Source organism: Euleptes europaea, chromosome 19 (assembly GCF_029931775.1).
Source record: "Euleptes europaea isolate rEulEur1 chromosome 19, rEulEur1.hap1, whole genome shotgun sequence".
In the NCBI taxonomy this organism is placed as follows: Eukaryota; Metazoa; Chordata; class Lepidosauria; order Squamata; family Sphaerodactylidae; genus Euleptes; species Euleptes europaea.
In genome coordinates, this window is record NC_079330.1 from 13613265 (window position 1) to 13624833 (window position 11569).

General features: G+C 53.1%; 1 protein-coding gene and 1 non-coding gene across 2 annotated transcripts in view; both read right to left on the reverse strand.

Moving 5' to 3' along the window:
* The window catches only part of CHD5 (chromodomain helicase DNA binding protein 5), a 68117-nt gene extending 61301 nt beyond the window's left edge, over positions 1 to 6816 (reverse strand). The window contains exons 1-2 of the mRNA XM_056865561.1: positions 6774 to 6816; positions 3573 to 3703 (exon numbers count right to left, since the gene is read on the reverse strand). Coding sequence (XP_056721539.1) covers positions 3573 to 3703; positions 6774 to 6816 — 174 coding nt within the window. The remainder of the gene's footprint in view (positions 1 to 3572; positions 3704 to 6773) is intronic.
* On the reverse strand, positions 5582 to 5652 carry TRNAP-GGG (transfer RNA proline (anticodon GGG)). Its single transcript has one exon. It is a non-coding gene; the product is annotated as a tRNA-Pro (tRNA).
* Positions 6817 to 11569: the final 4753 nt, after the last annotated feature.

Below are 11569 nucleotides of genomic sequence, written 5' to 3' on the forward strand. Positions count from 1 at the left end.
ACACCACACCCTATCCTTACCATATCCCTATTTTCTCCCCGTTTCTTAGTTGTTTTGTTTGTTTGAAGAAGAAGAGTTGGTTTTTATATATTGGCTTACTCTACCACTTAAGGAAGAATCAAACCGGCTTACAATCACCTTCCCTTCCCCTCCCCACAACAGACACCCTGTGAGGTCGGTGGGTCTGAGAGAGCTCTAAGAGAGCTGTGACTAGCCCAAGGTCACCCAACTGGCTTCATGTGTAGGGAAACAAATCCAGTTCACCAGATTAGCCAGCATGGTGTGGTGGCTTGGAGCAGTGGATTCTGATCTGGAGAACCGGGTTTTGATTCCCCACTCCTCCACATGAGCGGCGGAGGCTAATCTGGTGAACTGGATTTGTTTCCCCTCTCCTACACACAAAGCCAGCTGGGGGACCTTGGGCCAGTCACACTCTCTCAGCCCCACCTACTTCACAGGGTGTCTGTTGTGGGGAGGGGGAGGGAAGGAGATTGTCAGCCGGTTCGAGTCTCCCTTAAGTGGTAGAGAAAGTCGGCATATAAAAACTAACTCTTCTTCTTCTTCTCAGCCTCTGCCGCCGCTCATGTGGAGGAGTGGGGAATCAAACCTGGTTCTCCAGAACAGACTCCACTGCTCCAAACCACCGCTCTGAACCAGTACACCATGCTGGCTCTCTTTGTTTGTTTATTAACATCATCAGTACTCAATACAATAAAAACAAAGTATTCATGGATCGATAACATAAAACAATTCCTTCCTTATTCCTTGTCCCCCTCCCTCCCTTACCTTGTTTGTCTCATTAATCTGAGAGGCGCCATCCGAAATTTTCTTAGAACTGTTGCATTTTAGAATCTAAATAACAGGATTTTAAGTATGATGTATATTTTTTGAATAGTGAAGATGTATTGTTTATATCCGATTCTATTTTCTGGTGTTGAGCTGCCCTGGGCCCAACTTTGGTCAGGAAAGGGCAGGACAGAAATCTAATTAACAACAATACAGCAGAGACGTCTTTTAATTTGCTTCAGGTGCCTACCAACAGCACGTAACTCCAGCACGGAAAGATCTGTGCGCCTAATAAGCACCAGCCGCCGGCCCTCGCCTCGGAAAATCTACATTTGCATAAATGTTTACTGATCGGGCATAATTTATTTCTTTTTGCCAGCCGCCAGAAGCAGGCGGGAGCTCTTCGGGGCACCAAAAGCCCTCCTCCAACCTCCGAAAGCATTATTCCCACCTTTCCCCGCCCAGCTTTGTCTTCTGAAATTTTAGAAACGGACTTCCAAAGTACCCATCAGAGCTAGAGCCAGCGTGGTGTAGTGGTTAAGAGCGGTGGTTTGGAGCGATGGAGTCTGATCTGGAGAACCAGGTTCGATTCTCCGCTCCTCCACATGGCCGGCGGAGTCTCATCTAGTGAACTGGGTTTGTTTTCCCCACCCTGCACATGAAGCCAGCTGGGTGACCTTGGGCTGGTCCCAGTTCTATTAAGAGTTCTCTCAGCCCCACCTACCTCACAGGGTGTCTGTTGTGGGGAAAGGAAGGTGATTGTAAAAGGGCCTGTAAAACGGAGCTATTCCGCCAGGCCTATAACTGAGGACAGCCACAAAAAGATCCATCTTTGCTGGCCTCCCCATCCCGCCCCCCACTCTTGAAGTTGGGGAGGGGGGGGGCTGATCTGCTGACGTTTATTTGCTGTGGCACCTAGGTATAGTTATGGCCATCTGATTAGGGTTTTAATGGTTTTAATGATTATGGTTTTAGGATGTACTTGATTTATATATTGGATATATTTATGTTTTAATTATTGTTATCCGCCCTGAGCCTGGCTTGCTGGAGATGAGGGCGGATTATAAATTTGAATGAATGAATGAATGAATAAATACATAAATAAGCCGGCTTGAGTCTCCCTTAAGTGGTAGAGAAAGTCGGCAGCTCTTCTTCTTCTTCTTCTAGAAACTTGAATAATGATGGGAAATTCTCAAAAAGCTGAATGCTGAGCCCTGAATCACTGAAGGCCTACAGGTCTGCTCGTAAGTCCACCCTCGTTGAAAGCGAATCTCCCACGGTCGCTTCCCACCCACCTATCCCCCTTCCACGCGTCATCCACAGACCACATGGCTGGTATGCAGCCGTCTGCCAAGATTTACTGCTACTCACCGGAGACAAACTGTAAATGAGGCGCTGCATTGCAGATGGAGCCTCAGAGAGTGAAGAGGATCTGATAAGCTGATCCGAAGCCTTTCTACACCAGGAGAGGCCAAACAGGACGGGGACAGCATCCAAAGTCCCCCTTCGTGCGGATCATCACCCACATGGGTCATGATCCCCAATCTTTCCTCATGCGAGTCTGAGACCCAGCATTGTGTAGTGGTTAAGAGCGCTGCTTTGGAGAGGTGGACTCTAATCTGGAGAACCGGGTTTGATTCCCCACTCCTCCGCAGGAGTGGCGAATGCGAATCTGGTGAACTGGGTTGGTTTCCGCAATCCTACACATGAAGCCAATTGGGTGACCTTGGGCAAGTCACAGCTCTCCCAGAACTCTCTCAGCCTCACCTACCTCACAGGGTGTCTGTTGTGGGGAGGGGAAGGGAAGGTGGATTTGTGAGCCGGTTTGATTCTTCCTTAAGTGGTAGAGAAAGTCGGCATATTAAAAACCAACTTCTTCTTACTTTCAAATCCCAACTGGCAGCTCAAGCCCCTATTTTGCAAACTCCTGGGACTGAATGCGACTTTGGCCTCTTGGCTGGATTACTGCAACACACTCTGCGTAGCGCTGCCCTTGAAGAGCACAGGGAAACGTCAAAGAGTTGAAAACACAGCAGCTGGGAGACTTAGACAGGAGGTTTCATTTTTGCAAAGGGCCTCAGATTGAACCTGGATCCAAATCGGCAAACTGTGCCTTGTTCTTGACTGCCAAAGCAACTTGGCCATGTCTTGCATGGCAGGAGGGGCTTGTCCAAAACCACTGTGCCATCTAGACGACTTTAATAATTTGTTTTCAGTTACTGACAAGCTGTGGCTAGAGTGTTAGACCAGGGAACCCTGGGTTCCAAGGTCCACTTTGTCATGAAGGCATGTGGTTTTAGATGGTTTTAGACGATCAACCTATTTGTTGCCATATAGACTTGTTTTTAATATCTGCATGAGCGCTTTATAATAAATATGTTTCATAGTATAACTGAGTTATTTTCCACCCAATCTCTGGGTACTCAGCTTTGTCTTTAGGTTGGGTTCCCCCACCCCCACCCCTCTGTTTTGGCCACGATATGGGACAGGATGCTGGACTAGATGAGCCACTGGTCTGATCCAGCAGGGCTCTTTCTTATGTTTTTATGTTCTACCCTACTGTTGACCTACCACTATCGGCTCCCTAAACACCATCTTCTAGACGAGAAGGTCCTACACAAATTCACCTCTCAGCACAGGCATGTCCCATGTCCTACAGATAAATTAGGCAAGAAGGAGTCCGAATGCTGATTGCTAAGATCCTCCTTCGGATGGTTCCTTCCCGAGTAAGCTCCCGCATGGGGAGACATTCCCTGCCCCAAGCCTGCTGAACCAAATCGACTTACCTCTTTCTTCTTCCGCTTGATTTTGGAAGCCTTTTTCTCCTTCAGCTTCTTGGGTATCTTCTTCTTCTGGGGGTTCACCTGCTCCTCAGAATAGAAGTCCTCCAAGCCTTCCAGCACCCCATCGTCTTCTTCTACAAAAAGAGGGGAAAGAAATCAGCTGAGCAAGTAGAAATCCATGTTACAACCATGCATGGGGGAAAAAAAACTTACATTACAAACACAACAACTGGCTAGGGGTTGCAAATATTTTCCCTGATCAGGGAGGGGCTGTGGCTCAGTGGTAGAGGATCTGTTGGCATGCAGAAGGTCCAATCGCCGGCTTCTCCAATTAAAAGGATCAGGTAGCAGGGTGGTGTGAGAGACCTCCGCCTGAGACCCTGGAGAGCCGCTGCCATACTGACCAAAGGTCTTAGAAGAGTGTAACTCTGCACTGCGCTCTCAGATAACATATGTAAAGCTCACTAAACTTTCTAAGGCAGTCCTGAAGTTGAAATGTTATTAGCATAGGAGGGGCAACCCAGCAATGAAGGACACAAGCAGGGAAGTCCCCAATTCAAATCTCGCCTCTGCCATGAACTGTGCCTGTTTCAAGCATCCACATGACGCTCCCCTCATCACACACAAATCAGCGGTTCCCGTTTTGCTCTGATTTTTCCCCCAAATCGGGTCTGATAGGATCTCTTGGGAACGTCTGTAGTCAAAGCACCTTTGCAGTAGTCTAGGGTTGGTCTAGTGAAGGCTATTAGCCATGTAAGCTAACTAGAACCTCCACTTTCAGAGGCAGTATACCCCTGAAAGAAAACTAGATGTTGGATTCGAGGAATGGGGTGGGGGGAGGTTGATGTCTGTCACCGCCATGTCCTGCATGTCAGATTCCAGAAGCCTAAGGTTGGTCACAGCTGGAGATCTAAGCAGATCTTGATCACAATCAACAAGGTACGTTTTTTTAATGAGACAGTACTGGTGCAGTAGTTAAGAGCAGCAGACTCTAATAGAATCATAGAGTTGGAAAGGACCACCAGGGTCATCTAGTCCAACCCCCTGCACAATACCTCCCTTCGCACACCCCCAGTGACCCCTACTCCATGCCCAGAACATGGCTAAGATGCCCTCTCATCATCTGCTTAAGGTCATAGAATCAGCACCGTTTACAGATGACCATCTAGCCTCTGCTTAAAAACCTCCAGGGAGGAAGCCTGTTTAACTGAGGAACTGCTCTAACTGTTAGAAAGTTCTTCCTAATGTCTAGACAGAAACTCTTTTGATTTAATTTCAACCCATTGGTTCTGATCCGACCTTCTGGGCACCATCTTCTATGTGACAGCTCTTCAAGTACTTGGAGATAGTTATCACATCACCTCTTAGTCTTTTCCTCTTCAGGCTAAACATACCCAGCTCCTTCAACCTTTCCTCATAGGGTCTCAGGCAGAGGTATTTCCCATCACCTACCTGCCTAGTGCCTTTAACTGGAGATGCCAGAGATTGAACCTGGGAGCTTCTGCATGCCAAGCAGAGGCTCTACCACTGAGCCACAGCCCCTCTCCATGGCTCTCAGGCAGGGGTCTTTCCTATCACCTACTTGCCCAGTCCCTTTAACTGGAAATGCCTCCATGGTCTCAGGCAGAGGTCTTTCCCATCACCTATTTGGCTTGTCCCTTGAACTGGAGATGCCGGGGATTGAACCTGGGACCTTCTGCATGCCACGCAGAGGCTCTACCACAGAGCCACGGCCCCTCTCCATGGCTCTCCAGGGTCTTTCCCAGTCCCTTTAACTGGAGATGCCAGGGACTGAACCTGCGACTTTCTGCATGCCAAGCAGAGGCTTTACCACTGAGCTGCGGCCAGCCTCCCCAGCTGAGGTCTTTCACATCACCTACTCCCTTTAACTGGGGATGTCAGGGATTGAACCTGCAACCTTCTGCATGCCAAACAGAGACTGAGCCAGGGCCCCTCTCCATGTCTCTCCAGCTGAGGTCTTTCCCATCACCTACTTGCCTAGTCCCTTTAACTGGGGATGCCAGGGATTGAACCTGGGACCTTCTGCGTCCCAAGCAGAGGCTCTACCACTGAGCCATAGCCCTTCCCAACCAGCACTGTTCTACTAAGAGTGCTGGAAGCTCTCCAGGGTCAGGCTAAGGTCTTTCGCAACCTATTTGCCTAGTCCCTTTTAACTGGAGATGCCAGGGGTTTCTCCTGGGAGCTTCTGCATGCCAATCAGAGGCTCTACCACTGAGCCATGGCCCCTCTCCATGGCTCTCCAGGGTCTCAGGCAGAGGTCTTTCCCATCACCTACCCGCCTAGTCCCTTTAACTGGGGATGCCGAGGATTGCCCTGCCACTGAGCCAAGGGTCTCAGGTGAAGGTCTTTCACATCCCCTACTTGCCTGGTTCCTTTAACTGGAGATGCCGGGGATTGAACCTGGGACCTTCTGCATGCCAAGCAGATGCTCCACCCACTGAGCCACGGCCCCTCTCCATGGCTCTCCAGGGTCTCAGGCAGAGGTCTTTCCCATCACCTACTCACCTAGTCCCTTTAACTGGGGATGCCGGGGATTGAACCTGGGACCTTCTGCATGCCGAGCAGATGCCCTGCCACTGAGCCAAGGGTCTCAGGTGGAGGTCTTTCACATCACCTACTTGCCTGGTTCCTTTAACTGGAGATGCCGGGGATTGAACCTGGGACCTCCTGCATGCCAAGCAGATGCCCTACCACAAAGCCACAGCCCCTCTCCATGGCTCTCCAGGGTCTCAGGCAGGGGTCTTTCCCATCACCTACTCCCTTTAACTGGGGATGCCGGGGATTGAACCTGGGACCTTCTGCATGCCAAAGGGATGCTCTACCACTGAGCCACGGCCCCTATCCATGGCTACCCAAGGTCTCAGGCAGGGGTCTTTCCCATCACCTACCTGCCTAGTCCCTTTAACTGGGGACGCCGGGGATTGAACCTGGGACCTCCTGCACGCCAAGCAGATGCCCTACCACCGAGCCACGGCCCCTCTCCATGGCTCTCCAGGGTCTCAGGCGGAGGTCTTTCCCGTCCCCTCCTCCCTGACGCCGGCGGTCCTCCGAATCCCCCTCCCCCGTCCTTTCCCCCTGCAGGGAGGAGGGAGCGGCCAGCCCCGGCCCCCTCCCGGGTCCGCAGGCAGGGCGCGCCCCCGGCCCCCCATTCCCATCCCCCCTCCCCCCCGGCCGGCGCGGTACCTGAGGCGTCCTCCCCGGTCTGGGGCTCCTCCGCCCCCCGCATGCTCAGCGCTCCTCCCCGCCGCGCGGCGCCAGCCTTGGCCCGGGGCGCACGTTGCGCTGCGGAGGGCGAGGCTGGCTCGGCGCGAAGATGGCTGCGAGGATGCCGGGGGCTGGCTGGCTGGATGGCTGCCTGGCTGGCTGGCTGGCTGGAGCAGGGGGCGGCCGAGGCGACCCGGGCCCGCCGGCCTTCCCTCCCTCCCTCCCTCCCTCCCCGCCGGCCCGATCAGCAGCCGCCGCCGCCGCCTCGCAGACCCCCAGCCTCGCACCCACCCGGGATGCAACCGCACATGCCCAAGCGCGGTGACGTCCAGTCTGGTTACCTTGGCAACCGCATCCCATCATTTGGGCACCGGGCTGCTGCTTTTTTTTTTTTTTTTGGAAGGGGGAGGCGCGTGCACGCTTGCCGAGCGCGCGCCCCACTTGGGCCGAGTCGCGTCTGGAGGGGTTTTGCAGGCGCGGAGCGAAAGGGGGTTGCGCTAGGGTGGCCAGCCTCCAGGGACTAGCTGGAGATCTCCTGCTGTCGCAACTGATCTCCAGCCGGTAGAGATCAGTTCGCCTGGGGAAAAGGGCTGCTTTGGCCATTGGACTCTATGGCGCTGAAGCCCCTCCCTTCCCCAAACCCGGCCCTTCTCAGGCTCCGCCCCTAAAACCTCTAGGTACTAGCTGGAGATCTCCTGCTGTTGCAACTGATCTCCAGCCGGTAGAGATCAGTTCGCCTGGGGAAAAGGGCTGCTTTGGCAATTGGACTCTATGGCACTGAAGCCCCTCCCTTCCCCAAACCCGGCCCTTCTCAGGCTCCGCCCCTAAAACCTCTAGGTACTAGCTGGAGATCTCCTGCTGTTGCAACTGATCTCCAGCCGGTAGAGATCAGTTCGCCTGGGGAAAAGGGCTGCTTTGGCAATTGGACTCTATGGCACTGAAGCCCCTCCCTTCCCCAAACCCGGCCCTTCTCAGGCTCCGCCCCTAAAACCTCTAGGTATTAGCTGGAGATCTGCTGTTGCAACTGATCTCCAGCCGGTAGAGATCACTTCGCCTGGGGAAAAGGGCTGCTTTGGCAATTGGACTCTATGGCACTGAAGCCCCTCTCTTCCCCAAACCCGGCCCTTCTCAGGCCCCGCCCCTAAAACCTCCCGCCGGAGGCAAAGAAAGACCTGGCAATTCTAGGTTGTGCGGTGGGTGGGAGAGGATTGCCTGATCCCAGTTGGCATCCCACTGAGGAGGGCGGTGCCAGCATCTGCTATTCCCCTGGTGGCCCTGGCAACACGTCTGACAGGTGACTTTGGCAGATTAAGAGTGGTGGGCATCGGTCACCCCTACCATGGCTGCATGGCTGGGTAAATCCCCACTGTACCTCCAGCCCTCTATCCCAAATCCAGCCTCCCCATCCCAAGGACACGCTGCCCTTTATTATGATTGCAGCTGCTTTCTCTACGGTTGCCAGATCTCTCTTCACCACAGGCGGGAGGTTTTTTGGGGCGGAGCCTGAGGAGGGCGGGGTTTGGGGAGGGGAGGGAATTCAATGCCATAGAGTCCAATTACCAAAGCGGCCATTTTCTCCAGGGGAACTGATCACTATCAGATGGAGATCAGTTGCAATAGCAGGAGATCTCCAGCTAGTACCTGGAGGTTGGCAGCCCTAGCTTTCTCCTTTGCAAAGGACTCTAATGCAGGGGTGTCAAACATAAGGCCCGCGGGCCAGATTTGCCCCCGAGAGCTCTTATCCGGCCCGCGAGGCAGCCGAGGCAGCCAACCCCTCCAGTCCCGATCTGGGATGGCAAGGCACGGCCCGACCAAGTGACATTTACATCATAGCCAGCCCTGGTAACAAATGAGTTCGACTCCCCTGCTCTAGTACATACTATGAAGCTCCACAGAAGCTCTATACTAGAGCCAGCGTGGTATAGTGGTTAAGGTGTAGGACTGGATCTGGGAAACCCAGGTTCGAATCCCCGCTTTGCCATGGAAATTTGCTGGGAGACCTTGGGCCAGTCACACACTCTCAGCCTTGACCTCGGCAAGTATTTGGATGGGAGACCTCCAAGGAATACCAAGGGCATGATGCGGAGGGGGGCAGCAGCAAACCACTTCTGAACTTCTCTTGCCCTGAAAACCCTATGGGGTTGCCATAAGTCATTTGTGACTTGACGGCAAAAACAAACAAACAAACAAACAAACATGGGGGAGAAGAAGAGTTGGTTGATCCTGCATTAAGCAGGAAGTTGGACTAGATGGCCTGTATGGCCCCTTCCAACTCTATTATTCTGTTCTATACCCTGCTTTTCTCCACCATTAAGGAGTCTCAAAGAGGCTTACGACCTCCTTCCCTTCCTCTCCCCACAACAGGCACCTTGTGAGGTAGGTGGGGCTGAGAGAGTTTGGAGAGAACCGTGACTGGCCCAAGGGCACCCGGCAGGCTTCATGTGGACGAGTGGGGAAACCAACCTGGCTCACCAGATTAGAGTCCACCACTCATGCGTAGGAGCGGGGAATCGAACCCGTTTCTCCAGATTAGAGTCCACCACTCTTAACCACTACACCATGCTGGCTCTTTTGGGGAAGACACCCAATGAATGTGATGGGCAGCAGATTCAGAACAGCTGAAAGTAAATGGTCCTTCACTCAAGGATCAGTTCAGTTGTGGAATTCACTGCCACTGGATGTGGTGATAGCCATATTAGCAGATTCAGGGAGAATTGGTCCATCCATGGCTGCCGGTTAGGGTGACTAAAGGCAGTTAAGCTCTGAATACCAGAGCTAGGAGACAACATCAGCAGAATGCCTTAGTCTCACATGACGGGGTCAGCCACCAGAGGCTGGACTGAATGGACCGTCTGATCCAGCAGATCTCATGATGTTCCTCCTCCGACATAAAGCGTTTCAGCGCCAAAAGAGTCATGTTCAACTCTACCTCTGGAGGCATCGCTTGAGCCATAATTCTCAGGGCCAGAGCCCACGTTTGACGCTGGAAAACCAACAGTGGGTCCCTCCATCAGCCCTTCTTGAGACAATACTTCCAGATATGGCTTTTTAACGACATAATCTTTTTGAGAAGTGGGTAGCAGCGCGGTGCCACTCCCTTTATAGACAGGCGCATCTCATTACAGAATACGTATGGGAAACATTTGAAAAAGAAACGACTGCTTGCAAAACCTCTCGTTTCTTCATCAGGCGATAGCCAGATGTGCAAACCCAGGCAAGGACACAGCAAACGTGCTTAACATACATACAGAGGCAATTTTTGGAAGTTTTGACTGTTGCTGGGGAGGGCTTACAAGAGGGATAGTTTTTGCTACACAGCATCCTTTCGGTGGTTATGATATACACCAGGGATGGGGAACGTCCGGTCCGGGGGCCGTATGCGGCCCCCAAGGACATTTTCAGTGGCCAAGGCTGCCCCCTACAGTTGCGGCATGCAGGAATGCCGCGGCACACTGTAAGCCCCTCTCGCCACCTGTCAAGTGGCAAGGGGTGGGGAGAGGCTGGTGGCTTCCGGCGGCGGAACATGCGTGCGGGAGCCGATCAGGCTTGGAGGGCCTTTTGTGGACTCGGGGGGGGGGTGGCAGGACGTGGAGGCTGGGGCCCAGTCGCATGGAGCTGCATGTGCTGCCGTGTGTGTTGGGGGAGGCATGGAGCCTGGGGCCTGGTTGCATGGGGCCGGCGGGTGTGTGTGTGCGGGGGGAGGCTTTTCTCTCTTCCTCTTTTTCTGTCACTCTTTCTCCTTTCTCCCCCTCTCCCCGTCTCTTTCTTTGTCTTTTTCTGTCCTTTTCTCCCCCTCCATTTCTCTGTTTTCCTTCCTTCCTCCCTTCCTTCGCTGAGGATTCGCTGCGGGCTGTGCCCCCCTGACGCCTCGTTTGCTCGGGGCCCACCGCTGGCTGCCCTCCTGCATGGGAGGTGGGAGGAAGCAGGGGTGCCCTCCAGGCATTCTCTGCGTGGCCCCCCTGTAGTTGCCAACCTCTAGGTGGTGGCTGGAGACCTGGCAACCCTAGCCTCTCCTCCCCCCCCCCCCGCGCCAGGAGATCTACACCTGGTTATGGCCCCCGAATGATGTTATAAATGAGCAAATGGCCCTTGGCAGGAAAAAGGTTCCCCACCCGATATACACAAACACACGTAGCTACCTTATACTGAATCAGACTCTCGGTCCATCAAAGTCAGTACTGTCTACTCAGACCGGCAGCTGCTCTCCAGGGTCTCAGGCACAGGTCTTTCACATCACCTACTTGCCTAGTCCCCTTAAGTGAAGATGCCAGGGGTTGAACCTGGGACCTTCTGCATGCCAAGCAGATGCTCTACCATTGAGTCACAGCCCCTCCCCAAAACATTTGAAAACTAAAACCTCTTTCACATCACCCAAGATTTTTAGCGGGCCATACCGGAGATTGAACCTGGGACCCAGATGCTCTACCACTGAACCACTGTTCTTCTCCTTGTCTACATAGAAATGTTCTGAGAGTCCTATGCAGCAAGCAGACTTTGAAACCTCTGTAGGTGGGGCAACTAGGGAAGGGGCTTGAGATTAGGTGTCGTTTGTCTTGCAGAGAAGCAGTTCTGCCCAGTGGCCTCCTGGGAGACAGCAATCTTTCTCCTGTGGCTGTTAAAAGACTGTCTCCTCCAGGTCACTCGCAAACTTGGCAGACAGCAAAAAGACAGTACAAGAGAAAGGGGGCGGGAGAAAGAGTGAAATACGACAACAACTTTTGGCAGGTTTGGAGGCTGACCGTGGCTGTTAAAGAAAGCTCTCGGGTCTAAGTGTT